Below are 23,970 nucleotides of genomic sequence, written 5' to 3'. Positions count from 1 at the left end.
ATTTATTGCTTTAGGATGAAGTTTTACTTGGTCTGTTTATTTTTAATGTCCGAGTTGCATTTTGAGTCATTTCTAAATATTTGCTGAGAATGTTTATGGCGTCCTGAAATGAGAAAATACATTTTCACATATCCCGTTTCAGGATTTCAGTCAGTTTATCCAGAATGATCTAATTGTTGAGAGCACTGCAGTAGACTAAAATAACTAACAAGGCCATGTAGCACTCGACGGCCTTATTATGTGTGACCTTCTGTCTTCCTTTAACCTCGCAGTGCTGTTGGCTTGTGTGTCGTCCTTCAACGTGGACCAGAAGAATGGGCTGTCCTTTGATGGCCCGCTGGAGGACATGTTCGGCTACACTGTGCAGCAGTTTGAGAACAGCGAGGGAAAATGGTGAGTCTCAGCGGAAGTTCATTTCCATGAGTTGAATAGTGGTCCAGTCTGTCGTTTGTACAAACTGAAAAATGTCCTTTTATCTACCTATGTCAAAGATTAACCTACTTACATGTAAGAACTGAATGTCTCTCACATGTCAATATTCTAAGTAAAAAGTCACTTCAGGCCAGCTACCTCCTTCAAACGCTCAAGGTTATTAAGCAACAGATCAATTACATGCTCGTTTTATTCACTGTTAAAACTTATATTTTCTATCAATAACTGCATGCTAACAGATAATTTAGTGAGCTAACAGAGTGATAAGATTCTTTAAAGCTGGGGTAGGTAATGTTGGGGAGCTAGCAAGATGTGAAAGTGGCACCCTGTCTTGGCTCCTCCCCCTCTGTTATTGCTCTTTGCGTGATCCAAGGCTTTTTTTATTTGTAGCTTTTTCCACCAACAATTTTTTCTTTCTCAGCTGTTTAGCGGGAGGAGGCAAATAAACCGAGCCGGGTCGGGAAATCCTTTCTGCATTTTCTCAGCCATGTTTGCCTTCCGCGTTTCTTCTTCACCACTTTGTATTTTCATCCCAACGCGCTGTTAATATGCAGGGTGTGGCAATCAGGAAGGGCTGTAACAATGCATTCGTCCCAATTAGATCCAATTTTTTGGGTGCCGCTCTGATTTAAATTGTGATTCTCACAATTCTTTGATATTACGGATTTTTGTAGACTAAAAACGAAACAACAAAAAAAAAATGTAAAAAACTATTTTTGCTCATCATTTTTCTTTGATTTCAATCAGGAAAAAAACAACACAGTAGCCAGACCATCATTCTGCTGCTATATTGCCCAAAAAGACATGTAAAAAGATCAATAAAAACAATAAAAATGAAAACATTTTTATAATGGATTATTTTTATTAATTTGATTTTTTTTTTTTGGTTTATTCTTTTAACAAAAAAAAGTTTATTAAATTATGAAGCGAAAAAAAAAAATCCTGATATTTGATTATTCTATTCAATTTCCCACCCCTACTATCAGGTGTGCGATGCAGGAGGAGGTGGAGGTGAGCTGGGAGAAGAAGCTTACAAAATATAAGAAAAGATCAACTTCAATTGGGTCAGAACGTTTGGATTGGTCAGAGTTTTTACAGATTTACAGTACACTGAGGGGTCTAACGATATTTCTTATTGTTCATGATTACAGAATGTACAGATTACTATCAGGACGAGGAACCACTTCACCTACAGGAAAAAAAATGTCTCTGAGCAAGATTACCGTACTCAGCTTTAAAGGTAGCAGAGATCTTTAAACTCTCATACAGTCTTACAAAAGTGCAAAGTGCTGTGTTTAAGGGTCAAAATGTCACAAATGAAACAATAAAATGCTCATGATCATTCTTATTTGAAATTCAGTAGAAGCATCAACTCTTTTTTTATGTTTCTCCTAAATGTTATACGTTATGCACTGAAATTCCCTTTAACTTCTTTTTTTTCACATTTAGCAGTGTATTTAGGCATATTGTGAGGAGGATACCATGCTAATCTGTCTTCCGCTTGCAATGAGACTCTCAGGATGTTTATACATACAACTGTGCAGTGATTAAGTCTTTAGTTTAAACCAGCCAAAATCTGCATCCGAAACCTAGATTTTCACATTTGTTCCGTGCAGTCAGCAGCAGCAAAAACAACTGCTCTGTCACATTAAGAAGATCCAGTCCAGATTTGGAGGATGGAAGAGTTGTGGATTAGTGCTACACCAACCTGAATGTGACTTTAAAGTGATTCTAACTTTTTTCTGCTTTTACTTGCTGGTTTTTACTCTTTAAACGTTAAAATTTTCTGTATGTTTTCTTTTTTTAAGTTGGATTGTATGGACAGTGTCTAACCTTATAAAGACAGTAGTCAGAGCGCTGACAGTTATAAGCTAAAAGCTCAGAAAGGTTGCCATAAAAAGAGCCTTCTACACAATGCAAACCATAAAAATAGTTTTAGAAAAAAATTTAATTTAGGCTTTTATACTATGATACAGCAGTCAAATTTGCATCAGTTGAAACATGTCTCATGTTTGCAACCTGGAACTTGACGTATGAAACTACTCGGAACATCTAGATAAATGAATGTCCTCGATTTACCAGTAAGAGTAAGAGCAGGCGAGTACACCAGCTGCTGCTGTAATAAGAAACCTTGTCTTTACTACTAGCTGTTAACTGTAAACTACCCACCAGAGTATCCACATGCCCTGCTTGTAAATACACAGAAACCAAGCATCCATGCATAAACAGCCTGGGAACGCTTTTAAAACCTAGTTAAATGCTATTAGAGTCTTATAAGCGTCTCTTTGTCTCATTTTCCCCCTAAATTTCTGCTTTAGTTATTCTGATTTTAATCCCTCAATTTGCTTCTGTCCAACCTGTTGCAACGGCACATTAGATGCACTTGCAAATGTTTCTACCTGGTATTGGTTCACAGTTATGATCTTATCACACTCACATAATAAGAGTTTCAGTAATTCATTTCATTACTAATCAGTAGAGCCAGCTAGGGCTGCACCTCCTCGATTTTGTTCCCGTTCAGAGAAAAGAATCAGCCAAAGGTCTGAGCGATAACAAGCCAAAGATGGAAACATAACAAGAGCAGGGAAGGGTATAAAATGATGAAAGGTTTAAATTTGTACAATTAAACATATGTTGTTTTCAATGCTACTTAATTAAACTTATTGAACAAAATAATTAAATAAATAAATAAATACAGCAATCACATAGTGATGTATCATGCAGGTTGCAACAGGGAGGTGACTGATTAGTCGCAGATGTCTCCGCCAGCCCTCCTCCCTCAGCAGTGTTAAAAGGTGAATCAGCTGCATGAAGAAAATGTGCAACATGTGGCACAAATGATTTATAATTTCACAATTTATGTCTCCATAGTTTTGGTTCACCAAACGTCTTGCAACAGATCTCAGAAATAATTCCATGTTGTTTATGAGACAACCAACAATGCTGCAAAAATATTTCCTCATATAAACACACAAATTATTATTTGTTTGTGTTCAGAAATGTAGAAAACTTTATAGTACCAAAAGAACTCCAATACAGCATCCTAAAGTAACTTAAATGAGCACCTAAATGACTCTTACACAGGAAATTTTACATACATATAGCTGTTATTTCCAGTATGTTATATAGGTATGAAAAAGATTACTTCCTATAAAATCAATGATCATAAATGATCGTAATGTTGTGGTGTTTCTCACAGGTTGCTGACCGCAGGCCGAGCTGAGCCTGTTGCACTCGGCATCTCATTTTAAATGACCAGGCCCCATTAGTGTCGAGGAATGTTAATAAGCCTGACTGTTTAGAGGAAGGCAGATGACCGACTGTTTTTAGCATCAGTTTACAGATGGTGTGACATGATGTCATGACACACACACACACGGATGTGTGACACTGTTGGGCATATTGACCCTGTAAAACCTGAACAGACATACGGACAAAGCAAAACTGCACCCATCTGAAAACAGCTGGAACATCTGGTGAATGTGGTGAGATTCGAATCGAATGTTTGTTAAATGTTTTTCTTGCCAGCCTGTCAGCCTGATAATAGGGTTAAACAGCAGCCACATTAGCCAATCATAATAACCTATAACAGCTTTCCCAGCCAATCTGAATCATGCTTAATTTAACCATATAAGTGTAATTAAGCCAGGTTCAAATTATTGTGCACCTCAGAGGTGGACCTCACAGTTACTGCTTTTAACCTGCCAACTCTTAATTTCTGTGATACGTGCGTTGTGCTTGTTATCATAATTGCATTGTAAAGTTACGATAGTTCTGTGGTTTTTGGCTGCATTTCCAACCCAGCACCAGCCTCAACTATTCTTTATTTCTTCAGGGTTCTGATTGGTTCCCCGCTGTCAGGTCAGCCAGCCAAGCGAACTGGAGACGTCTACAAATGTCCAGTAGGGAGGAGGGGCAACAGATGTGTCAAACTGGAGCTACCCAGTAAGCATCTTGTCTCAATGTGTATGTGTGTGTGTGTGTGTGTGTGTGTGCTAAAGATACATAGCATTCATTTTAATTTGTCGCTAGACTTTTTATTGTTATTCTTGTAAATATGCAATATGCAGATATACTTTCTTGTTATTCTGTTTTAGTGTGCCTTTAGTGTGCTGCATGAGCTGGTTCATCTCAGTCACTACATTTCATCATCCTGTTGGTAAAACCTGCATTGTGGCAAATAAAGAGATTTGATCTGATTCCACCAAACACTAATTTAAATGAAAATAAAATGTATATATATATATATTACCTTAAAAGAACAAAAAACAAAACAACATCTATGTTAAATATGTCTTAATAGGGGTGCTATGATGGTATTTTGAGTTTTCTGAGCTTTCGACAGTGTTACAGTGTTGGATCCTCGTCAGATATGTGAACGGCACTGTTTTTTATCACCTAAACGCATGTTTGAGTGTGAGTAAGTTCCAGCACGCTCTCCCTTTGGTTTCCATGGCGATGAAAAACGCATCATTTTAGAGAGTTTTTTCGACTTCGAAATCCTTGTGACGTCCCGGGGGATAAGGTTCGGTGATTGGTTACCTTCTGCTGGTTAACAAGGGCATGTACAAATACATCAGGCGGGTGGAAAACGTCGGATAAAGTTATTTGCAACGATGGCTGGTGAGTTTACCAAAGAGAGACATCCTGCTGCATTCGTTGCTGTGGGTTGCTGTTTTCCACTTTGTTTTCAGGGTCTGATTCAGGTTCCAACATGTAGGGCTGTATGCTATGTGTTGACATTGTTTTTTTTTTTATTTTTTATTTTTTTATTGAGTTCATATTAGCCTAATCCTTCTGTTTATCAGATGTTACAATGACGGCGAAAGCAGTTGCGGTGCGCGCTCCCGATGTCGTGCAGTGGCAGGGGGCGGGGCTTAATGCGGAAGCGTCTCAATCCACTCGTTTTGCCCACAGGCTGATCTGACAGCCTACGGAGAGGGTCGGTCTGAAGTAAATAAAGCGATTTGTGACAATAACTCGATCAATCCCAGCCCTTCTGGCCTCAGAAATAAAAATAAATTAGCCTGAAATGCACAAAATAGTTCCACTTTAAATTCATGTTTAGTAGAAAATTTTCACATGATGAAATTGTGAAATTATACCAAATTTACAACTAAAACTATATGGTTAACTAATGGCATTAAAAGGTATTTATCAATTTTAGGATTAAAACGAAAACCGCATCTGTACTTCTGACTCATTTTAATGGCACACTGGCATTACACTTCATTATGCAGATTCCCAGAGTCATCTGTTCTTGCAGTTTTCTCAGGCATTCAACCAAATTTTACAACTTTTTTCTTTTACTTTACGGCAAAGAATCACTGCATTATAGGAGGAAGCAAGCAAAAACAAGAAAGAAAGTGACAGAACAAAAATTTTTACTGGGTGAAGAGACAAAAGAGACGGGATGCAAGATAGAATCTGAGCTAGTGTCTTTTAGGGGATGCAAAATCCACAAATCTGCCAAAGTTTAGTAGCACTGCTTTAACATTAAAAACTATTGAATTGTTGCTTTGATACTTTTTGTTTTTGGTTGCTAGGAAGTCAGTGGACTGATTGGTTCAGATTTCAGTTTTCCAGTTTAACATTTGATCATGCCCTCTGGTTGATTAGTTATGTTAGTGATTGTACAAATCCATGATCACTTTGGTCTCAAACAGTGATGTTACAAATAACAGAACATTAGAGATATTTACTTTGTTCCCTTATGATGCACACATTCCTCTTGTTTTGCAGAATTAAGGCAAAACATCATTTAAATTGCTTGATCTAAAAAATGGGAAATTTATAGACAAGTGTGTACATGTTCAGCCACAAGCACTGACAAAACACTGCAAAGTATTAGCAAAGATAACATCACCCATTACGCTCGACTAGGATAGCCATTTAACTAAGAACTCTGTTTTTTCAATCAAATACTGAGCACATGAAAACCAGTAAAAGTTATTTGTTAGCTGACACACACAGCTGCAGTTGAGCAAGTCCCACAAATATGAGAGAAAACCACATTAGTTGTCATGTTTGCTGTTTCTGGAGACGTCCAGCAGACAGATGTCAGGATCATCAATTCAGATGAGTCAGACTCTTGGCTCCTCCCCCTCTGGTATTGCTCTTTGCGTGATCCAATGCAGAGTCAGAGTAGAGTCTGCACAAACGAGTGGGTGTTTTTTTTTCTTCATCACATCAGCTTGTGAATTTGAATGACAAACTAAAAGGTAAAAAAATCACCACGTTCATGAGCAAAAGTAGTGTTTGCCTTACATTCCTGATGCATCATGGGAAATATCTTCAGTCCAGAAACAAACAGCGAATGCATTTAAGTGAACTACTGACCATGAAGTTTCAACTATATGAGCTTCAGGTCTTTTTTCATTTCCGACCAGCTAATCTCGTGGCTCTTCATTAAAAATAAGAGCCATCAAAACAACCTTTCCAAGAATGGAAGCTTGATAAATCAACGATGTGTTTATCTGAACTAACAAAGATCAGAAGTGCCTTCTCTCATTTTACACTATCCCTGGGCGCCGTTTGGTGCATGATACTCTATTTCGTGTTTAAGTTAACTGCACATCTAACTGTGTCTCACGAGGAGGAAGTTTAGTCCATCTGAACAGGAAGACAGTAAATAAACAAGGTTTTGGTGTTTCATCCTTCCAATTTATCTTAATTAAGAAGATAAACAAAAGTCAGGAGGTTGCAAAGCCTCTACTAGTGTTCCTCTGTGAGGTAGTATGTGTAGAAGATCTGCAATTTACAGCTCTGAGATTATTATTATTCAAACACTTCAACATGGCTGTTTGCTCCTCAGAAATATCAAACAATGGAAGAAATGATATTCTGATGGCGGTAAAAGATTGGATGGTGCTTTATTTGTTTAATCATGGATGAGTAAGACAAGCAGAAACTTGCAGACTGAAGTTTAGTCTAGAAAACATCCACAGGGGATTGATTTAGACTCGCAGATGGAGCCGGTAGTTTACATAGTGATAACAACAACAACAATACAGTATTTTGGATTTACAGTGATGCTGTAGGCACAGCTCAGCATCTGCATGACCTCTTTCTTACCTTAGACTCATATGGTGGTTATTTCTCAGGTTGCTTCAGTCATGTACTCTTTATCAGTCATCTGTTTCGAGTCATGTCATATCTCTTCCAAATAACTACACCCCTTCTTACTCTGCCAACTCTGCCAAACCCATAGTGGTTTTACACTTTCCCAGCCCAGACGAGCAAGCCCAAACCATAATGAGTGGGGTTAAATTGTGTAGTTGTTGTGTTGTAATCTTGAACCACTCTTTCATCAGTAAAACTGAAAGGTGGTTATACCATGAGCATTATTCATGTTGAAATAGAGACAGAAAAGTCCCCGTGATTTCTGCGAAATATGGTCAAAGACTGTTTGGGGAAACTGAATGCACGTAATTCAACAAATAATCATAAAAAGTCTGTAATCTGTTGTTAGGACAAACGCAGTGTCAGGCTGCAGGATACAAACTGAGCTACTCAACGTTGCTAATTTCAGGTTATGCAAATTAGAATTCTGATTTTGTTAAATAGCAAATGAAAATATCAGTCATAGATTTTTTACTCATTTTTACTGTCACTATAATTTTCAAAAGGTTAGTCCTGATCAAATAAAATTAGGTATGATTTGTTCAGATAGTATGAGGTATCACTGAGGACAAAGCACACATTCTTCTCTGCTCTGCTTCCAGTCACACGTGGATCCATCTTTAGAATTTCCATCTGTGTCGTTCATTTTATCAGATGCAGTTAAGAAGTGAAGAATAGTCACTTTGTAACTAGTTTATTTAATTACACTGTTGTCTGAGACACCCTACCATGTGTGCTATGCTTTGGAACATTTTCATGTTCCTGAATGCAGTAAAAGAAGAAGAAGTAGGGATCTGGATGAAGACAGAAATGAATGAAGGGACAAGGCTTGACTTACTCTCTGCTAAAAAGTCGGCTTTTCAGAAATGGAATAGCATGTAAATTTGTTTAATGAAATTAAGTCGATGTCCCCAAAGGAAAAACTTGATCACATTCAAACATTCTCAAGGCTAATTTGCCAACATTAGCCACATGTTGTGATCGCTTATTGATTCAAGTTCCCTCTTAATTTCTTCACATCAATTGCTGTTGACAGCTATAAACTACACACAGAAGGACACCATGGTAAAGTAATAAAACAAACTATATTTAACCACATGTCAGTGGTTATTACATCTTCTGGACGGACGGAAGTATAGGAGGAGAGTGAGCACTCTTCCTGTGGGAAAAAGAAGGAGAAGAATTTGACCAGCTGTTCATCTTCTGTGCTGCTTTATGTTGGTCCCACTCTGTTTATTCATCTTATTTTTCTTTCTTTTCTTCTTTAGAAAACACAACTGTTCCCAAGTTGCGTGAAGTCAAGGAGAACATGACCATGGGAACCACACTGGTGACCAATCCCAGTGGAGGATTTCTGGTAAGAAGGACTTCTTCTACAACTTCTATACTAAACAAAAGAGGCTCATTTTCTGCCAGAAACTGGGCTGCCAAATATATGTTCACTAGACCTTTAGACCCTGGAAACAGTGAGTTTAACTTTCTGTGTTCCCTAATCAGGCTTAATGTTCTGCGGGTGTAATGTGACACTGTGAATCAACTGTTCAAATGGAGAAACGTATGTGAATAATGGTGAAGAACTACTTTTATTTCAATCTGACGATCTTTTTGACAAGGCGTGGAAAATGTGCCAAATGTGTATTTATTCAACTTCTTAAGTGGTCTGAGAAAGTTTGAAAAAGGAAAACTAATATAACTGAAGCCCAAATATAAATATAATAACATATAGAGTGATGACAGTTTTACACATTATTTATAGGAAAGCATTTCTTTCTGCTGCAGATTAGTTTTGTGTTCATTGTAAAGAGGGCTGATTTCTATACACATGAAGCTGATTGGCTGGATTTGATGTGTGCTTACTGATTATTTGCCATTGTAATCATAATCCATCAGTTGTAACTATAATTGTTTTGCTTGGTATTATTTCATAGTTTTGTTTACATTTACTAAAAATATTTTTCTTTACTCGTTCAGTTGTTTATTCTATTTATGATATTTGTACACATCATCAGTCATATCCACATTTTACCAATACACTATACTGTTATACTGGTGCTGCTATGCTGCATTTGAGGCATGTAAAGATAAATTTGATATTTATTCTTTAATAATTAAACACATTTACTTTATAGTTGTAATAATTATATTAATACTTTCTAAATAGTTTTACTAATTCTTTATAAAAGGTTTTGAGAAACCCTTTTTGTTTGACTAAAAGCATTTCTTGCTTTTGTTTCATAGATTAGAAAAAGCAACTGTCAGTTATTGGTTATGACATTTACACCAAGAACTCCTGGAAAGCGTGTGATAACCCACTTTAAAATGTGCCCTTCTGCATAATGCACCATAATTGCTAGCACTTTTCTTGTTACGACTTTGGGGCATGTCAGCTCTCATTTGGCAGTAGATGGTCCTTGTTGACCCCACATTCTTGCTGGGTTTCTGCATCCTGCTCAGTTGCTGCTCCATGTCTCTCCTGTCAACCAGCAGCTCCTTTGTTCAGTCACTCAGTGAAGGAACGATTGCAGATTCTCAGTCAGATCATTTATGTGCATTCATTGGCGTGTTGATGATTCATTGTGGCAGTTATTGAGTATAAAGTATCTAAGTAAAAAAATCAGCACATAAACATAATTTACCTTGATGATATTAAAAGAACTTTGAGATGTTTAACTAATGTTTAAAATGGATGCTAAGAGATCATTTAGTCATTAAAGTAATAAAGCCATTTAGCCGCTATGACCTCACCATCTGACCTTTGAACTATTGTTCCTTTGATTTGACATTTTGCTGTTGCTGTTTTAAGTTATTCGGGCCAATATTAACAACACTAAATAGTTATTAACCTCATATTGTTTCCATGAAGGAGGAATTAAGACATTCTTGCACAAGTTTGGTAGTAGGTTTAATTTTTTGCAAAAGATTGGACACTTTCCTCTGAGAGAGAGCTGTAGAGTAATTTGCTTTTTTCTTTTTTTTGCATAATAAACATATCATGACTTGTAGGAAAACTGAACTGCTCTTTTCAGCGAGGCACCTATTAAGACAAAAGAAAAAAAGAAAAAAAAGCTCCACAGAAGACAGCAGATGTTGATCAGATGCTGATGTGTTTAAAGATAGCTCTAGTCAGCTAGATGAAGACAGAGCTGGCAGCAGATTGCACCAAAAATGACAGATTACTGAAAAAGCAAAAACAACACAGGACAGGTTTCTTTACTTACTCCACCACAAAGTAGATGTTTTGTGCAGTAACTTCTGACTTTTGAACTTTGCAAAGTAATGCTGAAGGACCGACAACAGCAACAATGGAACAAAGAGTAGTCTGAGATATTTCTGACACTGTTTGCAAGTTGCAGCAAAAGACTATAGCGAATATGTCTGCAAAACCCCATCAGGGGGAAAGATGGTAAAGTAAGGCTGCTTTCTAAACTTCTTGTTTTTTTTTGTTCAATTATATATATATTTTTATTTCCAAATGAGATACACATTAGTTCAAAAGCATTGTTAGATTTTAAATGGTCTCTTTTTTTCCTAAACCACTTGTTATTTACCTCATGTACTACGTGGTTTGCAGTATGTACTTCAAGCCAAACAAGCATGTAGCATGCTTCCTGATAGGCTATAAACATAGTTTAATTTAACAGTACTTTCAGTTTCTGGTTTTTTAAACTAGAAGTAAACAATATCCTTACTCTGTTCAATACTAGCAGAAGATATTTTAAACATGGGCATCCTAAGATATAGAAGAGGAAGAGTATACAGTGATCAAATTAAATATAGGAGACTTTTATATCACTGTCACGTGCAACAGTTTTGTCTGTCATTTAAGCAGTCCTAGTGCTAACTTGCTTTGTCACAGACAAGGTTTATATCCAAACAACTGTGTTTTTTGGCACATGTTTTATGTTGCGTTATTTTTCATCCCTCAAAGTTTTGGCTTGGTCATGCTACTGGATCATCCTGGTTTGTTCGATTCTCCACTCTGACTGACTGAAATTTTAAAAGAAACATTTTGTCAGTTCGAACAGAATAAATTATGAGTCAGTTTGTTCCACTTCTTTCTGTTCTGGATGCTAATAATAGGAAAATGGGCATAACTAACAAACTCACTTGGACAAATATTAAGCCATTGCCATGGTGAAAATGTTAGTATACTGACACAAATAATCACCCCCAGAGCTACAGTATGCAGCTTCACAGAATTGTAAACTGGTAAAGTCTGAAACAGAGCTCTCTGTAAATGAGAAGACCACTGGGATTACAAAAAAATGGATAACTGTGATTTAATTTTCCAGTTATTAGTGGCCATTTTTAAGATTTTTTAAGATCTGACTGTCCACTGACTGTCCGTCTGCTTCTGTCTTGTCCCTCTGTCTGTAGGCATCTCTGGTGGCTTTAAATAGTCTCTCTTAAATCTCTCATTAGTAGTTATTTCCTCTTGGGTTCTCTGCTATTCTTCACCAGTAGCCCTGAACCTCCTCTCACCCATGACCTCATACTGGTGGAAAGCTAACCAGTGACAGTCTGTGAGTTTCCCTTTCTCAGTGTTTCAGTTTGTTTGTATGTGTGTGTCCGGTTTCCACAGGCGTGTGGTCCTCAGTATGGTTACATGTGCGGCCAGGACCAGTACATCTCAGGAGTTTGCGCGAACGTCAGTTCCTCCTTCCAGATCCTCAATTCCATAGCCCCAGCAGTGCAAGGTATGAAAGATGCAGATGCTCCATTCAGGATGTGAGGTAATTGGTACAAATAGTCCAGGATGAAAGATTATTATCCACCCGTTAAAGCAGCACCACCCAAGACCCTGACATCAGACTTTCCCCCCTTCAGAGAAATGGAAGATTAGAGCATTCTTCTTAATGTAAACTTGTCTGCCACCCCCATTCCTCTCTGGTACAGACCAGCCCATTGCTTTTGCTGCGTTGCATGCCCAAGTTAGGAGACAATTTACTAAGACTGCATTCAGTTTCCCTGGAAGGAAATGTTCTAGAAAGAAGCTCAGAGTAAACAGTCTGTAACCATTCTGTTTCTCTTTTCCTTGAAAACTACTTTCTCTTTCATTCCTTTACTCAAGGCAAAGAAGGACAATGAGCTTGAAGTGCTTTAAAAACCCTTTAAAACAATAAAGATCAGTGAAATGTCCTCAATGGTTTAACCTGAAATGATTTTAGTAAAATTGCGTGAAAGAAAATTACTAAATTGACAGATTAACAGACTGCAATTTTCACATAGTTGAACTTTTTCTGCCTTTTGCCTCAAGTGACAAATGCATAATTGCTGCTTTTTAACATCTTTGCATGCAGTTGGAGGGCTTTAAATCAGATTTAAAACCACTATTTACCAGAGCAGATCTCCAGACCTTTAAATCCTGGGTTACCCCTTAGGCACACGCTGAACTCACAAAGAACTTCCACTATTTCTAAAAACAGGATTTCTTTGTATGTTTGTGTCATTTAACTGAATGTAGTCTTTGTTCTGTTTTGTTTTATGTAGACATCGCCAGCGTAATGAGCTGTTAAAGATCAAGCCTCCTTCAGGATACTTCTTACTGCCTACTGCCTACTGATAGAATTAAACCTATCCTTTAATTTATACTTTCTGGCTTTGTTGCAGAATGTTCGAAGAATCTGGACATTGTGCTGGTTCTGGACGGATCCAACAGTATCTACCCCTGGAGCAAAGTGGTTGAGTTTTTAGTTCGCTTCGTCGAGACTGTACCTGTTGGACCTGAACTCTCACAAGTCAGTGTCAAGTTTGAATGAAAAAAATATAATTTTCTTTTTGCTTGATGTCATCTTCTGTTAGAAATTGTTCTGTTGATGAAGCAAGTGGATGGATGTAGTGTTCAGACTGTAGAATCAAACATGGATGAGTAATTCTAGTGTTTATTCTCTGTACAAATCTATAATAGAAAAAGCTTAATGGAATATCAAATTTGCTGCCAACTTTATTTTGTCAACCGTAAGAAAAGCCTCTGCTGTATGAAGTTACACTTCATGTACATTCATACTTATATGGTTGAATTACACCAGAAATGACTAGCCACTTCCTCTGCAGACTGCCTGGGAGGCGTGGGAGAGAAAAGAAGAATATTACAGGAAAAGAAAAAAGTAATAAATAAAGTGAATGTAGAATAATATTTACATGACATATGTGTGTCTGTGTGTGTGATTTCCAGGTGGGCATAGTGTCCTATGGGGAGAATGTGACTCACCGAGTCAACCTGAACGGGTTTGACAACAGAGAAGATTTGCTCACATTTGTCCGAAATCTCCCTCAGCACACTGGTACCAAGACCAACACGTTCTTAGCCATCGATACAGCCAGGTACTCATCATTAGCTCTTCATACTTATCTGAAGGAGCCTAACAGCGTGCTGCCTATCATTTACAATTAAGAAAAAGTTTAATGATCAGCTTAAAACAAACAAACAAATAAAAAATAATAGATAAATAAAAACAGATGCACTAAAATGTTTCTAGTCAAATGGCGACATCAGTAATGTGTTGTTTAATAGTTATATCTTTTTAATAGTCAAAAGAATATCTCTGAGAGTTCAAGAAGCTTCACCGATGACGTTTTCCAAACTTGAGTCTTAGCTGATTTTTTTCTTTTCTTTCATATCAGCGAAGGGGAAATATTATATGATGAATAAAGTCAATAGTCTGATCAGCTGTTGTTCCAGAAGGTGCAGTAATCTAGTTATTTTTGTTTTATTTGTACCAATCAGGAAAGAGGCCTTCTTACCAGAACGGGGTGCACGACCTGGGGCAAAGAAAGTCATGGTGATTGTGACTGATGGAGAGTCACATGATTTCCATAATCTGAAAAAGGTCATTGAAGATTGTGAGAGTGACAACATCGAGAGGTTTGGTATCGCTGTGAGTGCAAACTTCTTTTTATCTTTTGCACATTTCCAAACATCACAAGGAAATGTATCAGTCATGTATCACTGTTTATTTTGACACACGGTGATGCAAATCACCGCTGAATTGGCTACTCCAAATGTAGCCTGGTTTTCATTGTTTTTAAATTGCATTGAGATAATAGAAATAGAAATGTTTTCTTCATGTTCAGCTGGTGAATGAAAATCTAAGTTGTTTATATAAAACCATGTTAAAAACAGCTTATTTTACAGCTTTTGGACCTAATGTCACTTGAAGATAATTAGCTGATAACTTGAGCATAATAAAACATTGATCGTGCTGTGTGCATTGTTATTGTTTCTTCTAGGTTCTGGGTGACTACAACCGTCAGAACAAAAGTGATGAAGAGGTCAAGAAGTTTATTACAGAGATTGAGCAGATTTCTAGTAAGCCTTTGAAAGACCACTTCTTCAACGTGGCTGATGAGTTTGCGTTGGTGAACATAGGAGACACACTTGGAAGCAGGATTTTTGCCTTGGAAGGTAAACACAAAAACACAAAACTGACTTTTACAATCTTAGCCACTATTGCTGTCATACAGGTGCCAAACAAAAAATCAAATATTAAATCAATAGTCTGACATTATGGGCAAATCATCTTACTGCTTTTGTCAGGACTGCTCAATGTCATTGTGAAAATGAGTTATTTGTTTGCTGGGTTTACACTTGTCTGGCTTAAGTCTTCGGTCAGAAAGGCTGCAGATATTCGAAAATGTCTTCAATAAATTCCACAAACAAATGCCGTACTGTCGAGGATGAATGGATATGTGTGGGGTTAATCTTGCCTTCTCCCTCTGCGAACCGACCACTGAAGCAGCAGTGCGCATGTACTCTGAAGGCAGTGCTGATGCAGCACACGTCTCTTAAAGGGGCTGTTGCTTTAAGCATGGAAATTTGCACAGTCATTGTGTCCCTGCTCCAACACGCCTGACTCATATTTAGGAGTTACAGTGCAGAAATTCATAGGATATTGGATCCATTTAATCTGAGCTGTGTTGGGAAAAAGAAAAACGGGTAACTTGTTAATGACTTCTGTGTATGGAAGCGTAGAGCTGTCATCCTCATAAAAAAACGTTGCGGCCTTATCGCGTTATAACAAGAAAGTTTATTGTAAATACTCGAAACATATAACGTTATAACATGAAAGTTTATTGTAAAAACTTGAAACATATCACATTATAACGTGATAGTTTATTGTAAAAACTTGAAACTATCATGTTATAACATGATAAGTTTACTGTAAAAACGTGAAACATATAAACGTATCACGTAACGACGTGATACATTTCACGTTTTTACAATAAACTATCACGTTTTAACGTGATAAGGCCCAAACTTTTTTTTATTAGGATGACAGCTCTACGCTTCTGTAGCTGTGATTGTTTTTTTGTGGAAAGAGTCAGCCTATGTGTTTGGCTGAGATGAAACTATCTCATCAAATGATTTGCAATCTGGAAACTGACCGGCTTTATGACTTTGTCCCTGTGGTTAATGGTGACTAGTTACTCTCATGATTATGGAAACTGAGTGTAAGCGCAGAAATAAGACAGGAGGCAGGCATGAATAAATGAAATACAAAGACAGTCCAAAAACAGAGGAGGATAAAAAGCATTGAGCGGCCCTATTTATCTATCCATCCCTGACTAGTCTCTTGATTTGTTTCTGTCTGTAGTAGTCACTTTGTTTTTGTTTTTTTTTTATTGAAAAGGAAAAATAAACCATTATAACAAGCCCATCAGTACTGGTTGGGGGAACTATAGTAACTCCACAAACAATAACGATGTGATATTGGATGTTTTCAGGAGAAGAGACAGGTATTGTAGCAACTTCTTTAAGATTATGATGAAGCAAAGCAGCTAACCACTATCCAGGTACAGAGGGAGAAACTAAAGAACAAAAAACTATTTTCTTGATTTCTTTTTTCACAGTGTCAATTTCAATATTGTCAATACCAACATGTTTATACTTTGTATTTTATCTTCTGCACACCACATGCCTGTATACTGGTATGATATAATAAACCTAATCAAATAGGACTGGTCATCACTAGTTGGGCTAAAAATCAAACACAAAAATTGGTGATCAATTTATCAAAAGTTGCACATTAGAGCTGAACTTGATCCATCAAGTCAGCAGAGTTTATATTGCATTTAAGTTAAAAGAGCAAAAACATCTTTATCAACAAGAAAAGCAATAAATCTTGTTGTTGTTTTTGTTTGTTTTTAACTTTATCAATGTTTAAATACACCATACCCATCTTTAGCAGTCAGTCTGGTGATTGGTTGAACACAAGTTTGGATAAAAAAAGAAGAGCTCAGCTTGCATGTTCCATTTGTGCCTGGCAGGGAGATGAGTGGTTTCTAGCTTTATTTTTTAAAGTGCTGCAAAAATGTATTCAAAAGTCAAACTATTTATGTAAAGATTCTAGACACATATATTTTATTTAACAATTACTCTGCAGTGTGACGACAAGATACCAACACTTATTTATATGTAGCTAAACTGAACTTGTCCTTTTTCAGCTACATCTGGTAATTCCACCTCTTCTTTTGAGATGGAGATGTCCCAAGCTGGATTTAGCGCTCATGCTTCCAAAGTAAGTCCAAATCCAACTATTTATGTCTTGATAACATCAGGTATTTAATCAATGATTTACTTTTAATTGACAGAACCACATAGAAGCAGATATGGGAAGTGAGTCAAATCTTTAGGTCACAGTCAGTACTGCAAACAGTCAGTAATGAAATGTAGCTGTAAGTACTGAGACTGCTAAATTCATACAAGAAAAATCTCCACAGTATTACCGCTAGTAGATTTTCAGCCCTGCTGTGAGTCACCTTGGTCAGCAGACTGCAGACAGAGACACGACAGAGACACTCCCTGTCCTTCGTGCTCACACTCCTGCACTGGTGCTGTTTTGTCTGATTGCATTAGACATGACGAGACAATAAGGCAAAACAAGACATCAGAGGAAGCTGAATCAGATGCTTGCTGATTTTGACCCCTCACACACTTCTTCAGTTCATTCAATAGGTATTTCCTGCCTCTATTTGGAAAAAAACAAACAAACGGATATTATTTTAAGTCTCTTTTCCTGCTTCTGACTCATGTTTATCACCTCATCTATCTATGTGAACTCCATCTCCATGCCTGCGAAAGCCTTCTCAGTTTAACATAACTAAATACAATTAGTTGTATCACTGAAGGCAAAACATGTGACAACAAATTTCAAAAGTTCATAGTGGTAAATATCCTACTTGACACAGTTTGTTATGACTATCAGTATTGCGCTCGATGCAGCCATACTGCTTTCTATTTTCTTTCTTTCTTTCTTTTTTTTAATTTGAATTTATTTAACTAAATATTATTTCATCCAATAGATATAAAATGCACAAGTTAGTTTATATAGCCTTATGTTCCTGAATATTTGTTAGGTTTTCTTGATTTATTTATGTCAACAATAATTTAATTCTTAGGTTTTTCCCATCAAACATAAAAAGAGTCTGTACTAGACTGCAATGGACAATAATGAAAATGAGTATTGATTGGCTTTTCATCATATAGGCAGGTTACATTTCTAATTATCGGACAAGGGATGATATTTATACATTATATATTTGAATATACTTTGTGTTGTATTTGCTGATGTTAATCCATACATATTGTGGTTATTAATTATTAGCTATTTGTCCTTTTTTATTTATTTTATCAAGTACCTCCACCAGAATCTTCATACATCATCTGAATAAGTTACAGATAAAGAGGATCCAAATTAATCGTACATCATATCATATTGTTCTGACATCATCTGTGTTGGCTGTTGTAGGAAGGTGTGGTACTGGGAGCAGTGGGAGCATATGACTGGAATGGGACGGTGTTGATGCAAACTGCCAATGGAACACTTATTCCTGAAAAAACTCAGTTTCACAACCCAAATTCTAAGGACGCATACAAAGGATTGGCTGCATACTTTGGTAAGTGGATCCTGAGAACACCTTTCTCATTCATCGCACACATAGAAAATTCATCTTACATCTTTACGGACTGAATATTGATAATCACTAAGTTTGTTTGCAGTTAAGACCTACTGTCAGGAGAGTTTACAGTAGCTGAATGTATGTAACTTGTACAGCAGATTTCTGCTGCACGCATAAAAAAGATATATTCTGTAAATTGTCTCCGCCAGCAGTTCTCTCCTTTCCTCTGTGGTCCATCAATAATATACTCAGGCTCCTCTGTTCATCCTCCTGCCTTTTATGGTATGCAAAGCAACAGCAGCATCTTAATATCAAGTTATTTAATCAACATGTCATTAAATGGAGCACTGGTGGGTTCAGACTCGCGTACTGTAAACTCAGCTGTTGGCAGATGCTCGAACCAAAAGGCCAGACTGCAGCTTGTAGAGCTGCTGTGTGCTTTTCTGAGATAATGTGTGCTCCTGCCAGTTTCCAGTGCTGTTTTACAGCTTCTCCAAGCAGATAGACATAAACAGTAGCCCGAAGAAGCATTTAAAAATATGAAATTCTTTTTGGCACATTAAAGATGAAGCTTTTTTTTGTTTGGTTTTTGTTTTTTTGCAGGATATGATGTCCAGTCAGCCACCACCCCTAAAGGAGTGCTGTACATCACAGGGGCGCCGCGGTATAACCACATAGGCCGTGTTGTTATCTACCATATGAGGGAGAACAAAATTAATATCACACAGATACTGAATGGAGAACAGGTGGGCTTTAACAGTTTGTCGTCTCTACTTTCCTACTTTCTACTTCGAGAATCACATTTCAAGCTAATGCAGTGTGCTGCTAAAACCAGAAGTATAGACAGTTCAGTACCTAGTAACTAAATATGTTCATCAATCAGCATTCTACCGACATATAAGTTGATAGAAGATATAAATATAAAGCAGGAGTTCCCAAACCTTTTGACTCAGGACCCCCCAAGACAACATATGGTTCATATGAGATTAGTTTTCCCTTCTCAAACAATTACGTTTCTGTTAGGATATTAAATGCTTCTTTTACCAATGTTTTTTAGGCTGTATGAGAAAGTAAAATTAACCAACCACCATTCAAGGATGATTTCCTACTCCTCTGTGTAGATTGGCTCATACTTCGGCAGTGTCCTGCAGACCATTGACATTAATGGGGATTCCTATACAGACCTCCTTTTAGTGGGAGCTCCAATGTACATGGGCTCTGAAAAAGACGAACAGGGACAAGTCTACGTCTATAAACTCAATCAGGTACGCCACTGTGAAAAAACATATCATGTCAGATTGGCTGAAGAATTTCCCACTGGGAAAGGTATGTTGACAAAAACCTCTGTTGTTTTTTTTCTTGATAATCGTGTTTTTGTTTTTTCTTGTCTTGCCTTTATCACTAGGATGGCAAATTTGAGCATGAATTTACACTGAAACCTGTCCACCAGCACTGTTGTACTGCCAGCTCTGCTGGCTGCACCAATAAAAATGAACCATGTGGTGCCCGGTTTGGCACAGCCATAGCAGCGGTGTCAGATCTTAACCTCGACGGATTTAACGACGTGGCAATAGGTGCACCTTTTGAGAATGATCATAGAGGAGCCGTCTATATCTATCATGGAGACAATGAATCACTGAAAAAGGAATTTGTCCAGGTGAGAAATCCCGAGTCGTAAACGCTGAAATATATTTTCTTGTTTACCGAAAGGAAAGCAAATTGCCAATGAAGGCCGAAATGATTTAATAGTATGGACAACAAAAAAAGAAGATAAACAGTCTTTCCTTCAGTTAATTAGAAATCTTAATACAAGACAGGCAATATTTTCCAGTAAGAGTCTATGCTGTCTTTGACAATCTTGTACTGTTTATGCAATATTAAAAAATTACAGATAATATTGCATAAATCCAATATTAACATAATTTTTGTTGCACTGGTGGTTTGTGGAGGCTGCAAGCTAGCATGCAGAGCTAGTTCTCGACGGGTGGGGAGGTGTTTTCGGCTCTGACGGGTGAGGACATTGTGCTGACTCCGCCTGCAACTCAGATGGAAATTGCTAATGAGCTCAATTTAAGCACAATTTAAACATTGTAAAAAGCTTAAAAGGAGGATTGGAGTGGGTCTAAGTCACCACATTTAAGTTTAAGTTTTGAAACACCAAAATCAAATAATACCTCACAGACTAATAAGTCTGGCATTGGCAGACCAGAAACTCCCATATTATTGGGTCATATACTCAGTGAGCTCCAGCCTGACATTTTTTCTGTGGAGTTTGTTATCCTGTTGAGAAGTGTGTAAAAAAAACTACCTGTGCAGACATGTTCAAAATGCTTCATAACACACTGGAGGAAGTGGATTAACCTTTAAAGCATCTTATGACCTTCTGCTTTGTTTTTTTGCTGCCTCCACAGCGTATCCCAGCAGGTGGTGATGGTGTAAAGATGAAATTCTTCGGTCAGTCTATACATGGAGTCATGGATCTGAATGGAGATGGAATCACTGATGTTACTATAGGCGGTCTGGGAGGGGCTTCCTTGTTCTGGTGAGAGAATTGGCCCATCCTTACATATAAACAATCACGCCTTATGCTACACATTCCAGTTCAATCATTTGTAGCAGCAGATCCCTGAAACATCATCTCGCATGTCCCCCTGTGCGTGGTCTTATTTGGGTTTAGACAGCTGTGCATGTCCCACTGGGCTTGTAGGCTGGAGACCAGCAACTTCCTAATAATCTCTCTGTTAAAACCCCCGCCTACATGTTCTACTTCACAGTTGGACACCAGCGAATGGATATCAGCCCAGAAAGTTCTGAAGCATCAGTCCACAACTTGATTTAACTTCCCAGGCTGATCTTCTCCCACAGCTTTTACTGGCAGAAGCTCAACTAAGCTGTGTGAAAACTCCACATCCCAAGTGGCTTCCAGTTTAAATAGGATTTGGCTGCAGACGGCTGCTCTTCCTGGGCTGCTGGCTCAGTTTGACAAAGCTTAGCAGTAGGATGAAGGGAACTGAAGCCAAGTTTTATGCTCAGGACACAGAATATCCGTTCCCGGTTCCTCACTTTTACAAAATGTATGCACACATGCACATACATACATACGCTTGCTTCAAAAAGGGAGGTATTGATCATGGAGTAATGTGGCCCTTGACTGATATATGCATGTGAAATAATGCATCTTACTACTTAATGTGCGGTTTAGATTAGTTCTTTAGCTCCAGGTTTTTATTTTGTCTGGCCCCCAGGGCATCAAGGATAAATCAAGGGGCAATTAAAAACATAGTGTAGATTAAATCTTAACTTGTTTGTTATCTTTTCTATGAATTTGAATCTTTATTTTGCCAATAGGTCCAGAGATGTTGCAAAGCTTCGTGCTGAAATGACTTTCAACCCCGATAAAATTAACCTGAAGCAGGCTCAGCATCAGTGTGAATATGGGGGACGCAAATCTGTGTGTGTGACAGCCAAAGTGTGTTTTGAATACAATGTCACACCTGACAAGCAGGTGGAAAAACTTTCCTCAGGTGAGCCACACAGCCTCCATCTTCAAGTTCCTGTCATAAAATCTGATTATTCTTTTTATTTTTTAATAAATTTTTGTTTTTTCACTGCATGACTTTTTTTGTTTTGTTTTGTTTTGTCATCTCTTGCAGAAATACGCTATAACATGACTCTGGATGCTCTGCGTGCCAAAGCTAGGGCTTCGTTTATTGTCTCAGACATGGATAAAAGTGACAGAAAGATCACAAAGACCTTGAAGATCAAAGACAAAACAAAAAAATGCATTAAAGAAACCATCATGATGTCGGCAAGTACTCTGATTTTTATAATGCGGGGTCACTTATGGTTTCTTACGTGAGCAAAGTCAGCACCAAACTTTAGTTTTAATTCTGTGTTCCTCAGAGACGATATTCAGACAACAAGATGCTTCTTTCTGCCACTCATTCATGCAAGTTTTATCCCTGGCCTGTGGGAAATGTAAAGGATGTGTGAGAGCCGTTAGAGAGAAAACAGGACAAAGCTGTGAGAAGCCTATGCAGAGCAGGAAGACCTTGGTTATAACATGAAACAGACCCATCCTGATCAAAGCATGCAGAATTCACCCCCGTGCTCCAAGGAGTGATAAATTATCTGGAGACACGTGGGGAGAAGAAAGGAGAACGTGGATGAGCACAGAAAGCGAATGCAGGACGTAAACTAAGTGTTTTATGTAAGTGACACAATGAAATTCCTGGTTAGGGGTGTTTTACAAGTCAGCAGTAGATTTCTCTTTCCAGGCTGCAACTGCAGATCTGGATGTCTGTGATTAGCTGCACTTAAGCCAGAAAAGAGGAACTAATCAGTGGAAACAGCTGGTGATATTGTGAATACAGAGCATGAATACTGACTCTGTTCTCCTGTGCCAGTCTGTGCTGAAAACCTCCCACATATTCCAAGGCAGAAGTCCTCAAGGGTCAGACAGTTTGTCCTGCATGCAAAGCATCTTTTATATGCTTTAGGTATACTTCCCTCATTGTAGAGAGGGGTGCAAAGGGCTGTCTTTCACTGCTGATATCGGGCATGGGGAGGCATATCCCACAGGTTACTGGTCGATCACAGGGCTAACACATCGAAAGACAAATGACTGTGTGTGTGTGTGCTAATTAAGCAAAGATGGATGTGGTTGTATTATGACAGGAAGCTGCAGCAAATGGCAAAAAAAAATAAGGAAATTATACACAAAAAGGTCCCAGTCGACCATCAAGTTTAGGTTTATACCCAGTTTATACCTATTTAGGTTTATACCCAGAGTATGAGCTGAACCAGTGACTTACCATGTCTCCGTGTATCCAAAAAGGACTACACCTAAGTGGAAAATGTTTGACAACAGTTGTATGGAGCTCAGTTAAAATAACACATTTACAAAAAAAAAAGTGATAAGCCAGATACTTTAGCAGATTCAGGCATATTCGTGCTTCACAATGTTAGTGATTGTTTTTTTTTGTTGTTGTTTTTCTGTCATCAACCAGAGTAGAAGTCAAGACAAAAGTTCATGTTCTACACTATAATCACATCAACAAAATGCATTCATATGGAAATAAAGTCAAAGCAAAGGGATTCAAGTTTAATATAAAGATAAGCTTTGTCACCTCTTTCAGTTATTTCTCTATTTAAAAACTCCTTCAAGTGCCCCCAGTTTTAGCTGTTTGCACTCTACTGTCTTAACCAGTAAATCCATCATCTCACATCTGCAAAGTGAGCAGGTACATAAATTTGTCCAGACATTCATAGTTCCCACAGGATGAATCCTACAGGCTCCTGATTACCTGACCTATGCTCTGCCATCAGGTTGTATTTTTGTTTGGTGTAAATTGCTGTCATGTGCTAGTGAAGTTTTCTATGTACATTAAGTTAAAACACCATACAGGGTCGCTGTTTGTTCTGAAAACATAGTGTGTCATGGACTCCACAACACGTTGGACATATTCCTCTGCGATTCTCTTCCAAATTGGCCTGATTGCAATATTTCTGCAGATT

The 23,970-nt window shown here is 37.8% G+C and overlaps 1 protein-coding gene across 2 annotated transcripts in view; it reads left to right on the top strand.

The window, feature by feature from the left end:
* Window positions 1-23,970, top strand: part of itga1 (integrin, alpha 1) — a 54,923-nt gene that overhangs the window by 20,617 nt on the left and 10,336 nt on the right. The window contains exons 1-18 of one of the 2 annotated variants that reach the window (XM_079256597.1): window positions 287-393; window positions 1,419-1,496; window positions 1,584-1,672; window positions 4,268-4,377; window positions 8,823-8,911; window positions 12,137-12,251; window positions 13,165-13,292; window positions 13,730-13,878; window positions 14,282-14,432; window positions 14,785-14,959; window positions 16,999-17,072; window positions 18,303-18,450; window positions 19,057-19,199; window positions 19,575-19,718; window positions 19,859-20,110; window positions 20,865-20,995; window positions 21,802-21,977; window positions 22,107-22,261. In XM_079256597.1, coding sequence (XP_079112723.1) covers window positions 8,864-8,911; window positions 12,137-12,251; window positions 13,165-13,292; window positions 13,730-13,878; window positions 14,282-14,432; window positions 14,785-14,959; window positions 16,999-17,072; window positions 18,303-18,450; window positions 19,057-19,199; window positions 19,575-19,718; window positions 19,859-20,110; window positions 20,865-20,995; window positions 21,802-21,977; window positions 22,107-22,261 — 1,989 coding nt within the window. In that variant the 5' untranslated portion in view covers window positions 287-393; window positions 1,419-1,496; window positions 1,584-1,672; window positions 4,268-4,377; window positions 8,823-8,863. Of the gene's footprint in view, window positions 1-272; window positions 394-1,418; window positions 1,497-1,583; window positions 1,673-4,267; window positions 4,378-8,822; window positions 8,912-12,136; window positions 12,252-13,164; window positions 13,293-13,729; window positions 13,879-14,281; window positions 14,433-14,784; window positions 14,960-16,998; window positions 17,073-18,302; window positions 18,451-19,056; window positions 19,200-19,574; window positions 19,719-19,858; window positions 20,111-20,864; window positions 20,996-21,801; window positions 21,978-22,106; window positions 22,262-23,970 lie in introns of those variants that run through there. The other variant, XM_079256596.1, reaches the window with a different exon arrangement.

The sequence above is a fragment of the Telmatherina bonti genome, assembly GCF_933228915.1.
Source record: "Telmatherina bonti genome assembly, chromosome: 17".
Classification (NCBI taxonomy): domain Eukaryota; kingdom Metazoa; phylum Chordata; class Actinopteri; order Atheriniformes; family Telmatherinidae; genus Telmatherina; species Telmatherina bonti.
The sequence above is the reverse complement of the archived record's forward strand: the minus strand, read 5'-3'. Positions and strand labels throughout refer to the sequence as shown.